The 25020-nt window shown below is 41.3% G+C and overlaps 1 protein-coding gene across 1 annotated transcript in view; it reads left to right on the plus strand.

Annotated features, from left to right (window-relative positions):
- LOC124788110 (transmembrane protein 198) overlaps positions 1 to 25020 on the plus strand; it is a 189278-nt gene that overhangs the window by 76107 nt on the left and 88151 nt on the right. The window contains exon 2 of the mRNA XM_047255232.1: positions 16486 to 16596. Within this exon, the coding sequence (XP_047111188.1) occupies positions 16486 to 16596 (111 nt within the window). The remainder of the gene's footprint in view (positions 1 to 16485; positions 16597 to 25020) is intronic.

Raw genomic sequence — 25020 nt, forward strand, 5'->3', positions numbered from 1 at the left:
TATTGTTGTAGTAATTTTGAGTTTAGTGATTGTAGTCTGTATTGAGTGTGTAGATTTGGTAATTAGCATTCTTCTAATGGTATTTTTCAAAATTTAATTTCTATTGCCTTGTATACGCGTTTGACAATCTTGTGCAATTATTTCAATTGTTCGATTGATCGTGTTTGAGGGAGACATTGCGTGTGAATAGTATTGTTGGAGATAAGGGGTCATTGTGTGTGATTTTCGTACAGTGACGAATCTTTCGTATATTTTGTAAATGATTACGCGATCGATGAAAAAGGGAAAAATGATGAATAGCGAGAATGACGAAATTGTTGACATGGCGAACTCGCCAACAGAGGAAAACAGTATGATGGATAATGAAGTGGAAAACAATGTAATAAGTCGGGAAAATAGTCCGGAACCATTTCAAAATTTTTCTCAATCAGAAAATTCACAGAATACGAGATTAACGAGGGAAGATTCTGGAATAGTATCGAACACAGATAGCCTTATGGCTATGCAGAAGGAAGTTAGTTTTGTGGGAAATGTTAGAGGCGAAAAGAATTCTGAACAATTTAATATGGAGCAGTTGATGAGTGCTATATTAAATTTGGGAGCACGTATGGAAACACAGATGGGAACTTTGCGATCTGAAATTAAAACTGATATGGGAACAATGGAAACACGGATGGGAACAATGGAAACACGGTTAGGATCTGAATTTAAAACAGAGATGGGAACTTTGGAAACACGGATAGATTCACGAATAGGGACATGTTTCAAAAATATGAAAGATGAATTAAAGAAAGAAATCAGGGAAGAAGTACAACCGATTCTGAATTCTCACAATAATAGATTAATTGCAGTAGAAATCAGACAAAGGGAACAGGATAGAGAACAGGAAGAAAGAGATCGCGTGATAGTACAGAAATTTTCAGAGTTAAATTTACAACGTGCACAAGATAAGGCAGAAGTAATTGAAAGAATCGAGGAATTCGTACCAAATGACAGATTAAATAACCTAACACAACAATATGAACAGCTAGCTACGAAATGTGTCAATACTGAAACCCGAGTCGCGACACTTACGGAAGATGTAAACAAACAGAAAGAAAAAATAGGTGACTTATCGGAAAGAGTTGAGGAAATTTCAGATAAATTGACAAATCTTAGTTTACATGGGGACAGAGATTCGGATGATACAGCCCCATTACCATTTGCAGAAACCGAAGAGTATCAGAACATAAATAAGCATGTTGAGAATCAGGGAAAATTTAATGAACGGGTGAAAAGGGAATTTGAGGCATTACGGAAGCAAGTCAAGCAGATCGAAGGCGAAATTGTAGGAAAAGATAGCAGAAGAAATTTAGAATCACAGGTAGCAGAGGGGTTTGAAGAAAATAATTTGTTTCATTTACGGGATGCAACAAGAGAGCGCCAGGCGCGCGAACTTTACAATAATCGACATTCGGACCGGGACAGACGCGGTAGGTCTTTGTCGCCACGAGGCGAAAACTTTGACTATAAACACTTTTTGACTGTTCGGAAATTTAAGATCTTCCGCAATTCTAAGAATGACATACATCCATGTGCATGGTTAGATCAATTTATGTACGCACTTCCACCAAATTGGCCACTAAGTCACAAACTGGAATTTATGTGTGGATATTTAGAAAACGAACCAGCGACGCGGATGCGCGCACTCATTAGAGATTGTAATAATCTAAATGATTTTTATCATGCATTTCTATCGGCATATTGGTCCGAAAACACGCAAGACAGAGTCAAACACAGTCTTATTATGCAGCGTAATTTCAAACAGTCTGAGTTCCGCACGCCGGCAGAGTACTTTGAAGACATGATTCGAAAGAATCAGTTCCTGTCCAACCCTTATAGCCCGACTGAATTAATTCGCATTTGTTTAACTAAGTTGCCACAATCCATAAGACAAATTGCTTTGGCCGGAAGATGTAAAGATGACATTGAGACTTTTAAGACTTTGTTGCAAGAACTGGAGTATGACAACGACGACGGGACCTCTTGTAACTTTTTCAGTAACAGTAATTACAATAGATTTTCAGAGAAAAGTGATAGTGGTCGGAACGGGCGTTATATGGGTAATTTTGAGAATGACAGACGTAACAGACACGACAATAGATACCAGCCCTATGACAATAACAGACGTTCTAACAGAAATTACACAGACAATAGCGGTAATTCGTACCGGAATGATCAATCATACGGAAACAGTAATCGGTATCATCAGGACAGAAATTATTCATACAGTAATAGAAATTCTTACTACAGAAATAACCAGGGTAGTAGATACAACAATAATTTCAGAAGTGACAGTCGAAATTATACGAGAAGTAGTTATGCAGACAGACAGGAAAGTAGAAATTTTAATAACAGACACAACCCAGAATTTGCATCTAACAGACAGGAGGGACCTAATTGGCATCCTCCACGTGACAGAACTTCTGAGAGACAAGTGCAAATCGTTGAAATTGATCCGCGAAATGACGCGAATACTCAAAGACGTGACGCAAACAATCGACAATGACTTGTAGCTTCGGCTTCTGGCAGCAATATAGACGGTTCAGAAAGTAATGACACTACGACTTTACACTACGTACGCCTGGAAGACATGAGAGACATTTTGTTAGACGAAAAGGAAAATAATGTAGACGCATTTTTACATCCTGTTATTGAAGTATGTATGGGTAAGAATACGTTCACTGCAGTATTAGATTCTGGGAGCCCATTGAATGTCATTAGTGAATCAGTTTTTCGTATATGTGTAAGAACTATTGCTTGTCCTGTGTTACCTATTTCTAAAACTACAATTCGAGGTGCGATTTCTGGAAAAAGTGTGGAGGTCAAACAACAGACCAATTTAAGTTTCATTTGTCAAGGATACGAATTTTCTACTAATTTTATCATAGTTCCATTACTCAGTACACAAATTATATTAGGTATGGAGTTTCTTAACGCACATAAGGCAATCTTGAACTTTAAAGAAGGAAGTGTAAATTTGACTGTTGCTGGAATGCCGAAATGTTTAAAATTTTTCGAGTGTTTAACAAGATCTGAGTCAGATACAAAATGTTTAAGGTTTCTTACTTCTGATGTTTTCGTTGAGCATTATGACGACAATGTGTTTATTCATGACAATGACAATAGATACAGGGACGCGATGGATGATATAATTAATAGCGAAGAATTAATTAATGAAAAGATTAAGAAAGCTGAAGTGCCAGATGACGTTGCAAGAGAAGAGCTGCACCACATTTTGACTTCACATGCTACAGTGTTTAGTCATCACACAGGAACTATACAAGGCTTACAATATTTATTTAAAGTGAAAGAACACACACCATTTCGCGGGAAAACGTACGCTATTCCTTTGGCTTACAGAGACAAGGTTAAGAATGAACTTCAGTACATGTTAGATCAGGGCATTATTGAGCCTGCAGTCAGTCCTTATACTAGCCCATTACACGTTGTTCTTAAAAAGGATGGATCAATTCGTCTGGTTCTGGATTCCAGGCAGATAAATAACATCATCATTCCTGAAACTGACCGCCCACAAAATTTAGATGAACTTCTTCAACATTTCCATGGAATTAAAGTTTTATCCACGATTGATATGCGCGCAAGTTTTTGGCAAATAGAACTCCACCGTGATTGTAGAAAATACACTGCTTTTTTAGCCTTTGGTAACTGTTACCAATTTCGGAAATTACCGTTTGGACTTTATACTGTATCTTCAGCAGCATTCATTCGTAGTTTAAACGAAATGTTACCTGTTTATCTTCGTGACAACATTACTTCTTATGTTGATGACATTCTTATTGCTAAACGTTCTTGGAGTGAGCACAACAAAATTTTGGATTCATTGTTACGTATCTTTGCAAGAGTTGGCATTACAGTGAACTTGGAAAAATCTGAATTTGGTCGTTCTCAGATGAAATTTCTCGGTCACATTATTTCTACAGAAGGTATTCTTCCTGATCCAGAAAAATTAGACGCTATTCGTAATTATGCTGTTCCTACCACAAAACGTGATGTTCGTAGTTTCCTTGGTGTCTGTAATTTTCTTAGACGCTTTGTTAAATTGGACGATTTGGCCACACCTCGTTTATGTGAACTATCTGGAAAGAAATCTAATTGGTGTTGGGATGAGGAAGCTCAGTCAGAATTTGAACAGCTTCGTGATGCTTTAGTTGCTGCTCCACTTCTTTCACATCCGGATTTATCTAAAGAATTTTGTTTGGCGACGGACTCATCATACAAAGGCCTAGGTGCACATTTATTTCAAGAGATAGAAGAAAACGGCGTTGTAGTACAGAAGACTATTGCATTTGGAAGTCGCGTTCTCTCTAAATCCGAAAAGAACTACTCGATTACGGAACTTGAAGCTTTGGCTGTTGTTTGGGCTTTTACAAAATTTCGCACATTTTTGTTTGGCAGACATACTAAGGTTTACACCGATCATCGAGCTCTGGAATTTCTTATGTCAACAAAATTAACTCATGGCAGATTGTCACGATGGGCGTTGTACCTACAGGAATTTGACTTTAGTATTGTTTACATACAGGGTTCTTCAAATATTGTTGCCGATGCTTTATCACGTGCACCTATGGGTTTGAAACAAAGTGCTGAAGAGGACTGCAAGGAAAACAATTATTGTTTGATGTATATTCAAGGTGTTGCGTTTGAGAACTTTATTTCGTCTTCGCTCCAGGATATCGCTAAGGAGCAAAATAAGGATCCAATCTGGAAGGACATTAAGGAGAAGTGGAGGAGAAAGGAAAGTGTGGCGATTAGACAGCATTATCTAGTTCGCAATGACATTCTTTTTAAACGAAAATCGGTCGACAACTCCGTTTGGTTAGTTTGTATTCCTGATGAGTGGGTCAATAAATTGATTTGGTATACGCATTTCAGTTATGCACACTTTGGTCCCAGAAAATGCTTTCATAAATTACGAGAAAATTGTTACTTCAGTAATATGGAAAAACGTATTCGATCTGTTCTTGCCAAATGTAAATTATGTCAAATGGCTAAGCCTCCAACGATTTCTCACAGAGCACCGTTGTTTCCCATCATTCCAGCGAAATTAAAGGAGATGGCTGCAGTCGATTTGTTCGGTCCAGTGGTTCGTTCAACTAATGGTTTTGCGTACATTTTCGTAGCAGTGGAGTTGACGTCAAAATATGTGTGTTTTACACCTTTACGAAAAGCAACAGCTCGTTCAGTATCTAACGCTTTCATCAAACATTTTCTTAAAGAAGTTGGTCATGTTGATAAGGTTATATCAGATAATGGATCACAGTTTCGCTCTAAAATTTGGCTTCGTACTCTACAGCGTCGTAAAATTAAACCAATCTTCATTTCCCTTTTTCACCCTCAATCTAACGCTTCAGAGAGATGGATGAAGGAAATCAATAAATTGTGTCGTCTTTATTGTCATCAGAATCACAGAACTTGGGATCAGTACCTTCATATTTTTCAAAACATTCTGAATGAACTTCCTAATGACTCAACTTCTTTACCGCCTCTATTAATATTAAAAAATAAGGTACCGACAAATCGCATTTCTGAAATCGTTCCTTTTCCGCCTTCACGGAAACTGCGGCATTCTGAAGTTGTCAACCTGGCTCTACGAAATATTGCATCTGCGGCTGCTAGAAGAGAGAAATCAGCTAAGCGTCCTGGTCGTTCAAAATTCTTGTCAGTTGGTCAAAAGGTATTAATTAAATCCCACCGTTTGTCTCACAAAGGAAAAGGCTTGTGTCGCAAATTTTTTCTGCTTTATAACGGTCCATATAGAATTCGCAAAATTATTCATGATAACACTGTCGAAGTAGAAACTCTTAAATCACGACGCTCTAAAGGAATACATCATATATCAAACGTTAAAATTTTTGTGGAATGACATACTTGTGAGAAACTAACAGCTACATGTAAACACGCAGAGAGTACAAGGATACCGCGCTGTGTTTTGGCGGCGGCACATACTCAAAGCAACAGTGAAGTCTGCGCGCCGCACAAGGCAGTCGTTGACCGCAAACAATTGCTTCCTACGTCACGCGCCTACAGCTGATCGAGCGCTCAGTGCGAATGCACTGACAGCCGTAAACAAATACACAATCTAATTTCTCCGATTAAATTCAGTATAAAGCTATAGTGACTTGATGAATTATGTTATTAACATTCAGTATTTTTCAGGATACGGTTCTATAAAATATTTAACACCTTCAGGTAAATTCTGTGTGTCTCCGACGTTAAGAGAACTTGCTATCGAGAAATTTTCAGGAAGAATGTAATTTTGAAGAAGAAACTAATAAACTAAAAAGGGTAACTATTAATTGAGTTTATTTTTCAGGTAACATATTTCCACTTAGGTACGTACTTTAGACGTAATTTGCTGCTCGCGATTACGTGATTCATACTTTGTGCTAATTTCAGGTTCTATGAATTTACTTGTGAAGCGACGTGCTTGCGTACGTTAACTGATTTTGACAATGATTATTAATGAACTGGGTTGTAACTTGTGTATATTATGCATCGCTTGGCTGCACTGCTTTTTCACTGATGTCATATTTTTTAATTATGTGCCTGCTGAGCTTATTTATTTAAATTATAATTGTAACCTGATTAATTGTGCTGACTATGATTATGTATGTATGTTGTACTTTGTCATTTATCTGCTTGCGCCTTCATGTTTACTTATTAAGATAACATATGAACATTTATTTGCTTAGGCTGATATGATGCTAATGACTTGTTTATTACGTAAGATATATGTTTGCTGCTTTTTGTATGGATTACATATTTACACATTTCTGTTTTGTTGCCATAACTGCTCTTTAATTTGGTGTATAGCAATGCTGATGTACAGTGTATAAACATAGAGTTTAGGTCACACTACTGTATTAATTATAGATTGTTCGCTTGGCAGAGCCTCGTTGTAGGAATTGTGCTGCATCCACTTATTGACATTCTGTTCTCCACTGGTATATTTACTCGCTATTGCTTGTTTTGCTTACGCTCAGTGCCATATTTTTAAGATAAGAAAATTAACTGCTATCATTCGACGAACGACATTAGTACAAGAAAGTCATTGAAGTCACATGAGCTGAGGTTTTATGGAAGCTGTATACATTTATGCTAATAGGAAGGAAGCTAACGACATGACATACCAAAACTATGTTTAGACCATTAACAATTATTATACTGCATTTTTCGTGAGCAATTGAAATAGGAAGTGACACTTGACACAAAAAATACTCCACATGTTTGCTTCTGCTATGATTCTTGAAGTGGTGTACACACTGTGAAATATTATGATTATTCACACTCTGTAATCGTACTTAATTACTGAGAGTTATTCGAACTAAGTCTGTTAGAGGTCAGGTATGCATTTCTTTTATTTAATGATGGACAAGGAACCAAAATGTATCTTATAATTTATAATGAGTAGAAAATTTGGGTCAGATGGATTACACAGAGGTTGTGTGTGGACACTGTGTCTTCGGATTGTATGGGATGCTGAATTGAAGTTGCATTAGGATTTTATCTGTACTTGTTCAAGGAGACTGACTAGAGGAAAGAGTTGTTATGGAAGTGAAATGATATTGGTGCTGAGGTTTATATGTAGCGACGTATTATTGAGGTATTGAGAGTATATTAAGTTGTTGATTATTGGAGTTTTTGTGGACAAGAGGTAAGGTAAATGATATTGATGATCGATGTATTGAAGAGGTATTAGTGACGTATTGAGATTATGTGATGCAGATGATTATTGGAGTTTTGGTGTATAAGAGGTAAAGTAAGTGAGGAGCATTTTTTTTTTTTTTTTTTGTTGGTCTTATGGAACAAGGAGGATGAAGAGAGCAGACTACAACACTAAAATAGAAGGAAGATAGTCTATACACACACTTTGTTAAATAACTAAGCAGTATATACTTTTTTTTGGAGAGAGGAAGTAATTGCATATCTTGGCTCACTGACAGTTGTTCAACAACAGTACATTTTGATCTGGCTTGGCAAACATTGGTCTTGACATGATGACTATGACGTTGACTAACTATTATTGACTGTTATACATTGCTGCCAGTACTAGTTGATACACATGATGAACATCAGATTTTGACAGAATTACATTTACACAGTTAACACTATTCAATTACACAGTAGTACTTAATGTGGATGAAAGATGAGTGAGTGTGTTTTGTGTGTTTTCCTTTACTAATCCTACCCACCTATCTCCTAAGTATTATTTTATTTGTTGGTAGTGGCTTGCACTGACACCCATGAATATTATAGGTTTACTGGTATTTGTGTATTGTAATAGTTAATAGGACAATTATCTGATATCATTTGTGTGTTTGTTATGATTTGTATGTTACTGTAAAAGCATCTGTATGTGCATTCAAACTATTGTTCATGCCTGAACTGTCTGATTAGTGAAGATAAATATTCTGAACTGTTACCTGCACTTTTCAACATGATGTGTGACATTTGGTCGTGTTTAATTTCTGCTGATGAACTGTGTGATCAGTGCTTGTGAATTTTGTGGAACTGCTTCGGCTGAGAGATGTCACTTGTTGGTGTCTGCACCTGCTCAACATTACTGGGTGCCACAGATGGAACTGCTTCTACTGAAATAATGTTACTTTTTGCTGTCTGCACCTACTCAACATTACTGGGTGCAACTGATGAACTGTTTCTACTGAAATAATGTTACTTTTTGCTGTCTGCACCTACTCAACATTACTGGGTGCAACTGATGAACTGTTTCTACTGAAATGATGTTACTTCTTGTGTCTGCACCTACTTAACATTGCTGATGCCACTAATGGACTGCTTCTACTGAAATGGTGTCACTTGTTGGTGTCTGCACCTGCTCTCAATATTGCTGGGTGCAACTGATGAACTGTTTTTACTGAAATGAAGTCACTTGTTGCTGTTTGCACCTGCTCAACATTGCTGGGTGCAACTGATGAACTGTTTTTACTGAAATGATGTCACTTGTTGGTGTCTGCACCTACTCAACATTGCTGGGTGCAACTGATGGACTGCTTCTACTGAAATGAAGTCACTTGTTGGTGTCTGCACCTGCTCTCAACATTGCTGGGTGCAACTGATGAACTGTTTTTACTGAAATGAAGTCACTTGTTGCTGTCTGCACCTACTCAACATTGCTGGGTGCCTCTGATGGACTGCTTCTACTGAAATAATGTCACTTGTTGCTGTCTGCACCAACTCAACATTACTGGGTGAAACTGATGGACTGCTTCTACTGAAATGATGTCACTTGTTGGTGTCTGCACCTGCTCTCAACTTTACTGGGTGCCACTGATGAACTGCTTCTACTGAACTAATGTGACTTGTTGCTGTGTGTACCTCTTGAACTTTACTGGTGCCACAGATGGAACTGCTTCTACTGAATAATGTCACTTGTTGCTGTCTGCACCTACTCAACATTGCTGGGTGCCTCTGATGAACTGCTTCTACTGAATTAATGTGACTTGTTGCTGTGTGTACCTCTTGAACTTTACTGGGTGCCACTGATGGTCTGCTTCTACTGAACTAATGTGACTTGTTGCTGGGTGTACCTGCTAAACTTTACTGGGTGCAACTGATGGACTGCTTCTGCTGAAAAGATGTTACCTGTTGGTGTTCTTTTTTGTATTAACTAATCGTTGAAAGCATTTTATGTGAACATTTGTATAAACTGATTTTTTTGTATATTGTGTAAACTATTATGTAAAGCCACGTGTATGAAAAGAATTTGTATTGCCTACTGTACTTTATATATTAGGTTACTGTAAGGTCAGTGCAAAGCCAAAATTTTTAACTAATTATGTGATATTTAGGTATTAATATTATCTTTTATTTTTGTCTGTATTTTTGTGGACGAATTTGGTGGTATTTTCACCACCAATGCTGGCAAAAATACCATCAAATTCTGGCCTGTGGAGGAGGGGCATATGAAAGGTGGCTACACTGTGCCACTGCGCCAGAGAGTGCGCCAAAGAGTACTATTAAGCCGCCTCCACAGTGCGTGTTTAGAGTTCGTGGCAGACAGTGGTTGTCGAGAGTTCATAGCAGTAAGTGCCTGTTGAGAGCTCGTTGAAGACAGTGTGTGTTAAGAACTCATAGAGGCAGTGTGTGCGTGGGCAGAGCTCGTGGTTGTCGTGAAGTTGGAGCAAGATGTTGTAGTAAAGAGTGTCGTTCCATGCTTTATGCAGTTATTTGATGGGAGAGATAGCAGATGTTATTGTGTGCATTTCGTCAATATATAAAGGTAAAAAAATTACAATGTTCTTTTATTAATTGTGTATCTGAAATAATGCATCACTACAGGTTCAGTCAACAAAGCATCTGGCTTGTGTTCTTGTATTAGAGTGAATTTTGGTTTTCTTGCGTAATTATAGTTTTTCTAAATTTCTTTTGTCACGTCAGTATAATTGGTATCAAAATTCTTGTCTTGTTGGAAAAGAACCGTGCCAGATGTGGACGTTGAGTCACACTCCCACATACAGAACAGTGACTCTTGTGCTTATTGGTGTTGTAGGTTTTATAGTTGCTGGGGGACTTAATTAATTAACTGTATTTACGAAAATTTTCTTACATTGTTCTTTGCAGTCAGATAGCGTAACAATTCTGGTCAGGGCCAACCGATTACGAGACACTGCGTAATCGGACAGACATACTAAAACAAAAAAAAGTATTTTCAATCATTTATTTAATTAAGCCCCCATGCACTGTATGTTTCTACATCTGTCCAGATGTGTTACTTCTCTTCCAATGTTGTCTGCTATAATACTCAGTAAATGTATGAAGTTGGCCTTGTAAGCCGAAAACCGGTTTACAATGAAAGTAATATTGTAGAACAAAAGCAAACTGGTGCTTTTCATTTATTATAAAGTTGTTCTACCAAGAACCAACGGAAGATTCTGTTAATATAACAGGTTATTTACTTGCGTACGACACTGGACTCGCATTCGGGAGGACGACGGTTCAATCCCGCGTCCGGCCATCCTGATTTAGGTTTTCCGTGATTTCCCTAAATCGCTCCAGGCAAATGCCGGGATGGTTCCTTTCAAAGGGCACGGCCGACTTCCTTCCCCGTCCTTCCCTAATCCGATGAGACCGATGACCTCGCTGTCTGGTCTCCTTCCCCCAACAACCACCACCACCACTTGCGTACGTGTCTGTTACTAACTCGCGAGCTGTGAGTGCGCGTCCTGGAAGCAGGCACCTTTTCGCAGACAGTGACGGACACCCTGTAGGACAGCGAGTGCGCGGGTGGCGGCGTTCGCAGCCTGCAGTGGCGTGGAGCAGGCGGACAGCCCGCCTCGCCGTGCCTCAGCACCCCTCACCGTGACGTCACCGGGCGGCTCGGTTTACATTCACACCGGCTGGGAATGGCAGACCCTACTGCTGCAGTACTCACATCTACGAGAGCAAATCGAAAAGTGAAGCCATTTTTTTAAAAAAAGGAACTTTTTTATTGGAAAAATAGCGTTGCAATTAAGTTCATTTTTCTACATAATCTATCTCTCTCAATCTCTATGCACTTCGTCAGTGTCTTGACAAGCTTCCTAATTCCTTCGTGGAAGAGGTTTTTATGGTAACCTACACTTCCACTCTTGCACCGCCTACTCAACCTCGTCATCTGACAAACTCTTGGATACGCGCATGTGCCCCTTCTTCGAACCAAAAAGGTGGTAATCACTTGGAACAAGGTCGGGACTCTGTCGTGGATCCTTCAGCAGCTGAAAACCGATATTTTCAACGCCCAGCTGTATGAATTATCCTGGAGCAAAACCATACCTTTTGAAAGCTTCCCAGCCGGCCGCGGTGGTCTAGCGGTTCTAGGCGCTCAGTCCGGAGCCGCGCAACTGCTACGGTCGCAGGTTCGAATCCTGCCTCGGGCATGGATGTGTGTGATGTCCATAGGTTAGTTAGGTTTAAGTAGTTCTAAGTTCTAGGGGACTGATGACCATAGATGTTAAGTCCCATAGTGCTCAGAGCCATTTTTGAAAGCTTCCCTCTCCTGCTCGCTTTTGTTTTGGTTTTCAGATCTCGCAGTAGCTGTCACTGTTCATTCTTTGGCCTTAAAGAGTGCAATGAATCAGCAGTGGAGCTTTCATTTATAAAATCATTGCAGTCTTGAACTTTCCTACAGAAGCTTGGCTTCTGAATTGATTTGCTGACGGCGATGATGGATGTTTCCATACCAGGCTTTGCAGCTTACTCTGTGGTTCACAGTGATCATCACACGTCTCATGAACGCTTCCCATGCGATTGAGAAAGTCGATTAGTTAGTTACATGTTCCACAGATCATTTGAACGACTCTTTTATTGAAGTGATATGGAACGAGTCAGTTTACATGATGTGTAAACACGATTAATGATATCAACAATGAACGCATTTTTATTTTTAGTCGTACTAATGCAGTTACACGTTTTTTGCTGGTTACCAGTTTTTAAGTAGAAATTCATCAATGAGACTGAAGAAGTTGTCCAGGAGAAATGATATTAAATTAGATTTAAAACTTACTCCGCTATCTGTCAGTCATTTTATGTTAATGGGCAAATGGTCAAAAAACTTTTGTTGCTGCATATTGAACGCTGTTCTGAGCCACTGATAGGTTTAACAATGGGTAGTAAAGGTAATTTTTCCTTCTAGTGTTATAGGTATCTACATCGTTGTTTTTCTCAAATTTTCATGGATTACATAATAATTTGCTTCCGCTTCGAAAAGTCTTATGTGTCATTTCGACATCTCAAAGCTTTTCTATTCATGCTTACCTGTTGACGTGGTACCCTAGCAGGGACGATTGGAATGCTGAACCTTGGCTAACACTCATTTCACGCGCACTATCATTAATGGTGGCACAAGGACCACCACGAATCATTCGCTAAGCTATCTCTATGTTCCTGTCCGTTTTCAAAGAGGGTGCCCTGTCTAGCGCTCTTTGGTGCAGACAGATCCATCTCCAATTGAAGTGAGTTACCCACTTGTATATGTAAGACAGCTGTCATCACACTACAGCTGTATTCTGCGAATAATCTCCACAGCTTTAACCCCTCTTTAACCCCTTCAGAGCATATCAAGCGATCACTACATCGGTGGATTGTAGGTACCAAATGGATGCTGGACCGGGACTCTGTCCCTGACATCAGCCTTTTGCAGACGGCAAACACACCAACTGAAAATGTAGAATGGTGCACTATGTAAAATGACTATGTTATAAGCCTAAACCAGAACTAATAATGAAAATGCAATCGTCTAACACCTAAACCAGAACTAATAACGAAAATGCAATCGTCAAATACAGTGTCAAAAAAGTAAATAAAAATGCAAACGTGTGAGGTCAGAGAATGGCTGCTGCATTGCACTTGCCTTTTCTGATATAAGCCGTCTTTGCAGTGCTTTGAGGGGAGTTTTTTGAGTGGAGGAAGGGGTGTTCCCATTTGATGGTGCTTTTCAGACAGAGCCCAGGACTCGTGATTCTTGCTTGCTCCGTATCTGGCAAATGCCGACAGTTGGTTGGATTTGGCTGGGTTGATTTGGTGGAAGAGACCAATCATCGAGGTCATCGGATGGGGAAGGAAAACGGCCGTGACTTACCATCCCGGCATTTGCTTGAAGCGATTTAGGGAAATCACGGAAAACCTAAATCAGGATGTCCGGACGCGGGATTGAACCGTCGTCCTCCCGAATGCGAATCCAATGCTAACAACTGCGCCACCTCGCTCGGTGACATATGGTTACAGGTATACTCTGGGGATCGAGCCTTAGAAAACTGGTCTTATTGCATGGTTAGCGGGCGATTAATTCCGCAGGAGAAACTCATTCTGTTTATGGACTGGTCTGCTCCCGATTCCAATCTTAACCGGAGTGTCTGTGGAATGTTTTCGGAGCGCCAGCTTCGCGTTACACGTGAAAGAATTGTTTTCGCTGTTTGAAGGCAGAGATGTGGAAAACACCATATTTACTGTCATCCGCTTTAACATTTCTATACTTTGTTTTGGCCGCAGCTATAACTGTATAAATCTCTTCTTTTGTGCCGTTTATGAGTCAGACCTTCTTTCGGTGGCTGTGAAACATCATTATATAGTACTTTTTTGTGGCTTACTCCTCCAGTCTTGATTTTGGTAAACAATTCTTTGGTATTCATTGAATACATACGACGTCTGTTCAAAAAATACCGGAACTTTGTCTACAAAATTTTTCTACGCTTACTTCTTACTTATTGTGCATGGTCTCCTTCGAAAAACTCTCCTCCACAAGTGATACGCTGCTCCCAACGCCGTTTCCACTACGAGAAGCAGTCTGGGTACGTCTCTTGCTGGATCGCGCGAAGCGCCGTCTCTGAATTTTCTTTTATCTCATCTACCGTTGCAAATATTCGTCCTTTCAACGGGGTTTTCAGGTTTGGAAATAAAAAAAAGGTCCGCAGGGGCCAAGTCTAGAGAATACTGAGGATTAGGTGGCACAGTGACTTCGTCACTTGTGCAGTAGTTACTCACCAACAGGGATGAATGCGCGGGTGCGCTATCGTGATGTAAGAGCCATGAATTGTCTCGCCACATTTCACATTTCAGGCCGTTCCCTTCTCACATTTTCTCGCACGCATTGCAACAGATCCCAGTATACCATCGGTTAACAGTTTGTCCCTGTGGCACGAATCCATGACGAACTAATCCGTCAAGGACAGTTATCGCATGGATTTGACATTTGACCTGACCTGACGAGCTTTGCTGGGTCTTGGAGAACCTTTCCAGACCCACTGTGAAGACTGAACCTTGGTCTCAACATCGTAAGTGTAGACTCACGCCTCATCACCAGTTATGATCCTCTTAAGGAACATCTCGTTCTCATTTGCGCGATTTTAAAGCTCTTCACAGATTTCTGGTCTTGACTCTTGAGTCGCGAGGCGAACTTGACGGCAACACGATGCATTTCAAGATACTGTTTCAGGATTTCATGACATGATCCAACAGAAATGTTACAGTCAGTCTTCGGTTGGCACGCACAATTTCGTTGACGTTCCTGACATGAGCGTCGATAGACGTCGAAGGGTGCCCTGAACGAGGGTCATCTTCAACTTCCGTCCGACCATTTTTTAACTGTGTGGACCATTCGTAACACCGAGTACGGCTTAAGCATTCATCACCAGAGGCTTCCTGCATCATTTCGTATGTCTCTAAACGTTTTCTTGAGTTTCACACAAAATTCAATGAAGGCGCGTTGCTCCTCTAACTCTGCCATCTCGAAATTCGCAAATTTTGCGACACAGCGTTCTACTCAATGCAGCACTGAACAATAACAAACAGAGATACAACAATGAAACTTCCGTCAATTACACATTTAACACAGGCGTGTGCAGGGATGCCAACCGTATTTTGCTCCGACACCCATTCACACAAAATTACGAATGTTCCAGAACTTTTTTAGCAGACGTCGTGAAACAGGAATACCCCGCACACACACACACACACACACACACACACACACACACACACACACACAAACAAACAAACAAACAGTGTGTGCTAGTAATAACAAATTCATTAATTTCGTATTTCACTATTCGAAATAATGTGACATCTGAACTCGATTTCTAATAATTATTATATAATATTGAATTTCTTACAAATACCAGATAAACATCAGACCAAAATATATAAATATCTGACAATGATTATATAAATACCAATACTAGATAAAACACAGACCCAAATATATAAATGTCTTGTCTAATTCTACTTTGGGGTACATCCTAGCGTTCAGCCGCGTAAATCATACCGATTTTCATTGTACACAACCAATGAGCATCTTTCCGTTGCGAAATGTTGTGTTCATGTGGATGTCTGTGACGAATACGTAAGGGTTCATTGGTGTTTAAATTGTTGATGAGCAACGCAAAGCGAAAAGCGAACAAAACATACCCGTCTGGAACACCATCGAGTTCAATGTGTCATTAAGAAACGAATCACCTTCAGTAGCATCAAATGCACTCACTGCACCAGACTCTGCACAGTGACTGGGGGTTTAATCCAGGACAATGGCCAATACTTCCTTGATAAGGAACTTCGCAATACACCTCTCCTCCACATGACAGCCAAACAGCAACAGAAATTTATACTGTCACTAGGATTCGAAGCGGCCAACTCTGTGTTGAGCGCTTCAGCACTAACGTGCGTTGGCGACCAAGAATGTGCGGATACATCGAGATGCGACCAATCTGTTGTAGCCCTACAGATTTTATTTTTCGAGTCGCTTTTAGCATTGTCTCGCATGTTTTCATACATATTTCTCGTCGTTAAAGTTTATCCTAGCCTAGCCCCTGACACTGCGACTGAAGAGGGGAAGCCCTCCTTGCTGTGCTAGGGGGCTTGACCACGTCCGCTGGAGACGGCGGGTGAGCTGTCCCATGCGCCCGCTGACACGGGTACTGGTTGCTGTTTCAGGTTACCGCTGCTTCAAGGCCGTCATGTTCCTGACGGGCTTCATCTTCGGCTCGGTGATCGTGTACCTCATCTGCCTGCAGGAGAAGTTGCTGCCGGCCTACGGGAACGCTGGTGAGTAAGCGCGTTCGCGGCTGGACCTCAGAGCGCGCCAGAGTTCTCCCGTTGGCCACTGCTCACCACGCTCAAACTCCCTACGCCTTCCAATTGCAACAAGTGCTTGATAGTGTTCTTAAAATTGTCATCTGCCAACTACGATCAATGTACATTGCGTACTCGCTCCATTCGAGACTGAGTGTGGGAAGAGTGACTGCGTTATATCTGCATTTACATCTATACTCCACAAACCATGTAATGGAGCGTGGCGGAGGGTACTTTATCTACCAATGTCATTTCCCCTCTTCCCCGTTGCATTCAGAAATTGCACGCCGGAAGAACGATTATTCGTAAGACTCCGTGAGAGAGCTCGAAGCTCTCTGATTTTACCTCCATTGTCCTTTTGCGATATTCGTGTAGGACGAATCAGTCCGTAGCTAGACTCTTCCTTAAAAGTACGCGCAGGGAATTTTAGCTGTAAAATACAACGTGATGCACATCGCCTCTCTGCCACTGAAGCTGCACGAGCGTCTCCTACTTCTACATCTACATCTACATGGATACTCTGCAAACCACATTCAAGTTCCTGGCAGAGGGTTCATCGAACCTCCTTCACAATTCTCTATTATTCCAATCTCGTATAGCGCGCGGAAAGAATGAACACCTATATCTTTCCGCACGAGCTCTGATTTCCCTTATTTTATCGTGGTGATCGTTCCTCCCTATTTAGGTCGGTGTCAACAAAATATTTTCCCATTCGGAGGAGAAAGTTGGAGGTTGGATTTCGTGAGAAGATTTCGTCGCAACGAAAAACGCTTTTCTTTTAATGATTTCCAGCCCAAATCCTATATCATTTCTGTGACACTCTCTCCAATATTTCGCGATAATACAAAACGTGCTGCCTTTCTTTGAACTTTTTCGATGTACTCCGTCAGTCCTATCCGGTAAGGATCCCACACCGCGCAGCAGTATTCTAAAAGAGGACGGACAAGCGTAGTGTAGGCAGTCTCCTTAGTAGGTCTGTTACATTTTCTAAGTGTCCTGCCAATAAAACGCAGTCTTTGGTTAGCCTTCCCCACAACATTTTCTATGTGTTCCTTCAAATTTAAGTTGTTCGTAATTGTAATATCTAGGTATTTAGTTGAATTTACGGCTTTTAGGTTAGACTGATTTATCGTGTAACCGAAGTTTAACGAGTTCCTTTTAGCACTCATGTGAATGACCTCACACATTTCGTTATTTAGGGTCAACTGCCACTTTTCGCACCATTCAGATATCTTTTCTAAATCGTTTTGCAGTTTGTTTTGATCTTCTGATGACTTCATTAGTCGATAAACGACAGCGGCATCTGCAAACAACCGAAGACGGCTGCTCAGATTGTCTCCAAAATCGTTTATATAGATAAGGAACAGCAAAGGGCCTATAACACTACCTTGGGGTACACCAGAAATCACTTCTGTTTTATTCGATGACTTTCCGTCAGTTACTGCGAACTATGACCTCTCTGACAGGAAATCACAAAATAACTGAGACGATATTCCATAAGCACGCAATTTCACTACGAGCCGCTTATGTAGTATAGTGTCAAAAGCCTCCCGGAAATCCAGAAATACGGAATCGATCTGAAATCCTTTGTCAATAGCTCTCAACACTTCATGTGAATAAAGAGCTAGTTGTGTTTCACATTAACGATGTTTTCTAAACCCATGTTGATTGTGTGTCAATAGACCGTTTTCTTCGAGATAATTCATAAAGTTCGAACACAATATATGTTCTAAAATCCTGCTGCATATCGACTTCATGTAAATAAAGAGCTAGTTGTGTTTCACATTAACGATGTTTTCTAAACTCATGTTGACTGTGTGTCAATAGACCGTTTTCTTCGAGGTAATTCATAATGTTCGAACACAATATATGTTCTAAAATCCTGCTGCATATCGACGTTAACGATATGGGCCTGTAATTTAGTGGATTACTCCAACTACCTTTCTTGAATATTGGTGTGACCTGTGCAACTTTCCAGTCTTTGGGTACGAATCTTTCGTCCAGCGAACGGTTGTATATGATTGTTAAGTATGGAACTAATGCATGAGCATACTCCGAAAGGAACCTAATTGGTATACAGTCTGGGCCAGAAGACTTGCTTTTATTAAGTGATTTAAGTTGCTTCACTACTACGAGGATATTTACTTTTACGTTACTCATGTTGGCAGCTGTTCTCGACTTGAATTCTGGAATATTTGCTTCGTCTTCTTTCGTGAAGGCATTACGGAAGGCTGTGTTTAGTAACTCTGCTTTGGCTGCACTGTCTTCGATAGTATCTCCATTGCTATCGCGCAGAGAAGACATTGATTGTTTCTTGCCGCTAACGTACTTCACATATGACCAGAATCTCTTTGGATTTTCTACCAGGTTTCGAGACAAAGTTTCGTTGTGGAAACTGTTATAGGCATCTCGCATTGAAGTCCGCGCTAAATTTCGAGCTTCTGTAAAAGATCGCCAATCTTACTAATCGAACCTGTGACAAAATGCGCTACTCTTCTGTGGACCATCTCTATTTAATCTTCCAGTCCTATCTGTCAAGACTCCCATATTATGGAGCAATATTCAAGTACTGATCGACTCAGAGATTTGCGAGCTACAGCCTTCGTGGGCGGACTACACTGGCTGAGGATTCTTGCACTCTGGCATCCGTCTTCCCTGCGATTAGTTTATGTGGTCGTTTCAAAAGAAATCTTTATTTATGCGTAATCTTAGACATTTAATGAATGTGATTGCATCCTGTGCTTGTTCAGCAGTGGTGCAATCATACAAAAACGGGTCATTCTCCCTATTTGTACGCAGTACATTTCTTTATGATCAGGGCCAAATTACAATCCTTGCACTACCGCCGGCCGCGGTGGTCTAGCGGTTCTGGCGCTGCAGTCCGGAACCGCGGGACTGCTACGGTCGCAGGTTCGAATCCTGCCTCGGGCATGGGTGTGTGTGATGTCCTTAGGTTAGTTAGGTTTAAGTAGTTCTAAGTTCTAGAGGACTTATGACCTAAGATGTTGAGTCCCATAGTGCTCAGAGCCATTTGAACCTTGCACTAAACATCGATCCTATTCAGGTATTCCGACATTTCGCTATAAGTTTCTAGTGCTGCGGTTTCTCTGAATACAGCAGCATCATCTACGAGTAACCTTACGGAGCTTCCGACGTTACCCACTAGGTCTTTTATATACATTGTAAAAGGCAACAGTCTTTCAGCAGTCCACAGAGGTATGTTATGAATACACGCATCCAATGTGCGTTCACCACGATGTCCCCAAACACGGATGCGATCATAATGATGCTGTAAACAGAACCTGGATTCATCCGAAAAAATGACGTTTTGCCATTCGTGCACCCAGGTTCGTCGTTGAGTACACCATCGCAGGCGCTCCTGTCTGTGCTGCAGCGTCAAGGGTAACCGCAGCCACGGTCTCCGAGCTGATAGTCCATGCTGCTGCAAACGTCGTCGAACTGTTCGTGCAGATGGTTGTTGTCTTGCAAACGTGCCCATCAGTTGAATCAGGGATCGAGACGTAGCTGCACGATCCGTTACAGCCATGCGGGTAAGATGCCTGTCATCTCGACTGCTAGTGGTACGAGGACGTTGGGATCCAGGACGGCGTTCCGTATTACCCTCCTGAACCCACCTATTCCATATTCTGCTAACAGTAATTGGATCTCGACCAACGCGAGCAGCAATGTCGCGATACGATAAACCGCAATCGCGATAGGCTACAATCCGACCTTCATCGAGGTATCACAACAACGTCTCACTAGGCAACGCCGGTCAGCTGCTGTTTGTGTATGAGAAATCGGTTGGAAACTTTCCTCATGTCAGCACGTTGTAGGTGTCACAACCGGCGCCATCCTTGTGTGAATGCTCTGAAAAGCTAATCATTGGCATATCACAGCATCTTGTTCCTGTCGGTTAAATTTCGCGTCTGTAGCACGTCATCTTCGTGGTGTAGCAATTTTAATCTCCAATAGTGTAAAAACACACAGCAGGAAGGTGAAATTCTTCTGATGAAAACACCGAGGCAAGCACTTAAAATCTGAAGGATCTACACCAGGGTGAGAAGTATTGCTGGACGAGAGAGTGTGTTTCATAGGGTTGAGTGGTATGGGTAGAGATATAGGGGTCTGATAGGAAAACTATGAAGATGAGAGGTAGGACTTGAAGCGGATAGTGGGAAACACAGTCGGTGGGAAAGACAGAGGGTGAGGAGTCGGGTGTCGTGTAGGTAGGACAGTGGTTGCAAAAGGAAAGAAGATGGGGATGGATGGAGAGGGAAAGGAGAGAGAAGCCCTGATGTGGAGTGGGATAGGTGGGGAAGAGGAGAGAGAAATGTCGGGCCGATTCATGTACTCCATGCGCCGTCCTTTATAGCTGCCGGAGGCGGAATAGTCGTGATGCGATTTCCTTGTCACGTGTTGTGCGGACACAAACAGGTCCTTCGGAAGTGGCGGCCGCTGCCAGCACTGGTACTGCCGCCTGGTGTCTGGTCTTGACTGCGACATGGACAGCCCGCGATCCTGAGGCGTGTAGGGGTTTTGTAGACTGCACGCGTGTCCCATGTGCCTGAGAGGTTGCCGCTCTCTTTTTCGTAGATCTCTGATATAAGAGGGCAGTCAGAGAGTAGAATTGCAACACAGGGAAGAAAGGGGTGCTGCAGCGGCTCTGGGGCGCCATGGTCGCCACGCACGTGCTCACATAAGGGTTGTGAGCCCCAGTGGGGACGGGGTCGGGTGGGGAGAGGTTGTGGAGACTCGGCTAGAGTTTTTTTATCGTTGTCCTCACAACAGCTCAGATACGTCTCGTTACTACCGCGAATTCGTCCCTGACGTATCTGTACGTGACCACTAAACACAGGTCATAACTAAAGAAAATAACCGAAGTTTATGTATAATTTCTTATTTGCATTATGTAAAGCCGGCCGGAGTGGCCGAGCGGTTCTAGCCGCTCCAGTTTGGAACCGCGCGACCGCTACGGTCGCAGGTTCGAATCCTGCCTCGGGCATGGATGTGTGTGATGTCCTTTGGTTAGTTAGGTTTAAGTAGGTCTAAGTTCTAGGGGACTGATGACCATAGCTTTTAAGTCCCATAGTGCTCAGAGCCATTTGAACCAATCTAGGGGACTGATGACCTCAGAAGTTAAGTCCCATAGTGCTCAGAGCCATTTGTACCATTATGTAAATAGCAACAATGCTGATACAGTATTCGGAATGTAGTTTTCTTTAATTATAGGTCCTGTTTTACCTGATTGTTTTCGTCAAATAGTAAATGTATCATAGTACACTGCCTGACAAAAAAGGTGAAGTATCCAGAAGACATTGTCAGATGCCAGTCAACTTCGTACACGTGACATGTGATTACATTTTCACATGTCAGTTCTAGTATAACATATTTGTCCAATGAATACCTGTTTATCATCTGCATTTCATCTTGGTGTAACAATTTTAATGGCCAGTAGTGTATAATGTATGTATTTCCGATTTTTAACTGTCCGTCTTTGTTTCTTAATTTAAAATAGGAAACAGCCTCAAATTTTGTTTCTTTTTCTCATTGTAACCTTTTTTAATCCGTTTGGGTAAAGAACCGAGAATTGTACCCCTCACAGCCCACCGCCCTCCCGTATGGGACAAGGGGGGATGAAATAACAATATGGAGAAAAAAAGACTACACGAGCCAGTTCTTCTGACTCCAAAAGCCTCTCCTGACCTCCAGAATGGTTCTGCTCACCTCATTGTCCTAGCTCGCTCTCGAAGCCCATCGTAGGGACAAACGCCACTGTTCTCAGCTTTCATTGTTGTTTCCTCCATGGACTTACACTGCATTAAGGATAGACTTCGCAATGACTGTGCTGGACTTAATCAGACCGACATTCTCGGAACTTGGATTATTTCCCTGTAAGTGTATTTTCCTACGAAGCTTCTAGTAGTGTTACTACATACAAAAAACTGTCGGGAGACTTAATATAGCAGTTCTGTCAAGCCTCTGGGCCAGTACCTAGTAAGACGCTGTATTTCGAACCTTTTGCTCTTACCGTCACAGCAGATGCCTATTCGTTGCCAATAAACTTGTTGAAATCTGCTCACTGTTTTCCCTGTCCACATGAGGACACTTCACACACCTTTTCCCAGATTTAGTCGGTCGGAGAGCTTCCTCTCTGACAAACTAAGTCTCCTGTAAGACATTGATTGTAGTTCCATTCCTTTCTACAGACTTTCTCTTTCTCGCCCATTTCGCGGGCGCGGAACGTAGGGAAGATGGGGAGCGGGAGGGGGGGGGGGAGGGGGTAGATGGGGTTCATGGGAGTCTTGACCACCTTCCCCCGAATACATTTCAGTAATTGTTAAGTCTATTAAAAAAGTAAGTTACACATTATTATGGCGGGTATAGTAACTTTTATTGAATAACTACACTCACTTCAAAGTGACACAGATACGTGATACTATTTTTCAACACAGACACACAGTCTCAGCCACTCGAGAACCAATGTGTGAACGTCCTCATCGTTGGAAAATCTGTGACAGCTGCGAATCAGTTCTTCGATCGCCTGGTATCGCCTGTGGTCGATGTCCATGGCTGCCGTTGTTGATCACCATCGCCCAGTCGCCCACGCGTGCGCAGCCTTGGTGAAGTTATTGGCACCATTTCACTACTCCTGAGCGCGACATTCCTTTTGGTTTACATACCACGAGAGTTTCATAGTGAATGTGTGTGTAATTTACACGTTTTGTCCAGAATAACCGTACTGTCCCGCAAAAGAGCGCCCATACAATAAGTTGTAGGAGGAGGGGGCACACCTGTGAGTATTGAGCATTTTTAATAATTTGGAAGACGTATGGCGACTTGTAAGTAGCAATAAAAAAGTTCGAGTTGCGACTATTTCATTTTATTCTTGCTTGGGTCCGTTAATTGATATTTCGACACCAAACCTGCCTATAAATTACGTAAAATTAGATATAATTGGGGTCAGACTTCCGTAGGCAAGCCAATGAAATACGATTATCTAGAGGGGATAAAATACTGGCTTTGCATTTACTTTTGTCCGTGGGTTCACTTTTATTATACAAGGTGCCTAAACTATTTATATGTTTTAAGATTCTTTCGTTCGTAATCAAAGCCAAAGTTGCCGTATCTAACTTGGATCTAAAATATTGTAAATACTGACATTGTAATAAAATAAACTCTTTGCTGTGCAATATATTATTAAATGAAATGCTTTAAATTGCTTTTGGTTGCTGCTATAGAGAAAGACGTGAAATATTTTGTAATATTTGAGCTGCCGCGTAATGGCGGCTGATTGTTGCACACCAGCGATGTTCTGTTTCCTGGCGGCGCGGCAGCTATAAATTGCTAGAGATTGTTTAAATGTTCAAAGCATTGACTTGAGGGACCGGAAGGTTACTTTCAGTAATAACAGGGCTAACATTTCATACATATATTAAAAATTACAACGCACACACCTCCTCAACGTAAATGATTCTTTCACCAAGAACACCGACAACAAAAGTTAGACAGACTGAAGACGTAGCGGCTATTGCGACCGCTTGTTTTACAGAACAAGAAAAGATATTATTATCTGTAATTGCACTTGTCAAGGATGGCAGCTATATTGTTCAGAACATGTCTCTGGTGAAAAATAATTACTGTACACTTCAGATATCTTAGTAATAAGTTACAGAAATCTCGCAGTCCTTAATGTCAATATTTGGATACATTATAGGATCCTGTTAAAAACCTGCATAACACCGACTTTTAAACAATTTTCTTGAAAGAAAAACACTTGGCTAGCAGAACTGTGTGTGCAGGAAATACAGAACACGTACTCTCTTCTGGCAATGCACCACTCTTGCTGTGCAATGATCTTAGCGTGGGACGACATGTTTAACTTATTTTTTGAAGCCCCTTCCTATTTTTACATATACGAGGATAACTCAATAAGTATCTGAAATTTTGCTCTATAGCTTCGCACTACGGCTTGTTTGCTCACCGGCCGCTCAGTGGCACCGTTATCTTGGGCTGTGGCAGGTTGCATAAACATCAGTCCGCTTTGCGATGTTGCGAAATAAAGATGGTCACGCCAATCTCTGTTAGCACCAAAGAGAAAGAGCGTTACCTTGTCGTTTTTCTGTGGTCTTAAGGTTTACCTGGAGTGGGAATACATAGAAGAGTTTCAGTACAATAAGGTGACAATGTGTTCATCAGTGGACTGAACAGTTCAAAAGTGTTCGAACAGGGGTAAAGAATGAGGAAAGAACAGGACTTTCAGCTACAGTCACAACTGCCGCCAATATTGAACAATGTAAACGTAGGTTTCCGCGATAGTTGTCACCGTCAATGAAATTCTTCTGGGCTGTTGACCGTTATGTCAATATATAAAATTTTTCGACGTTTCGGCCACTA

This window comes from Schistocerca piceifrons, chromosome 3 (assembly GCF_021461385.2).
Source record: "Schistocerca piceifrons isolate TAMUIC-IGC-003096 chromosome 3, iqSchPice1.1, whole genome shotgun sequence".
Taxonomy (NCBI): domain Eukaryota; kingdom Metazoa; phylum Arthropoda; class Insecta; order Orthoptera; family Acrididae; genus Schistocerca; species Schistocerca piceifrons.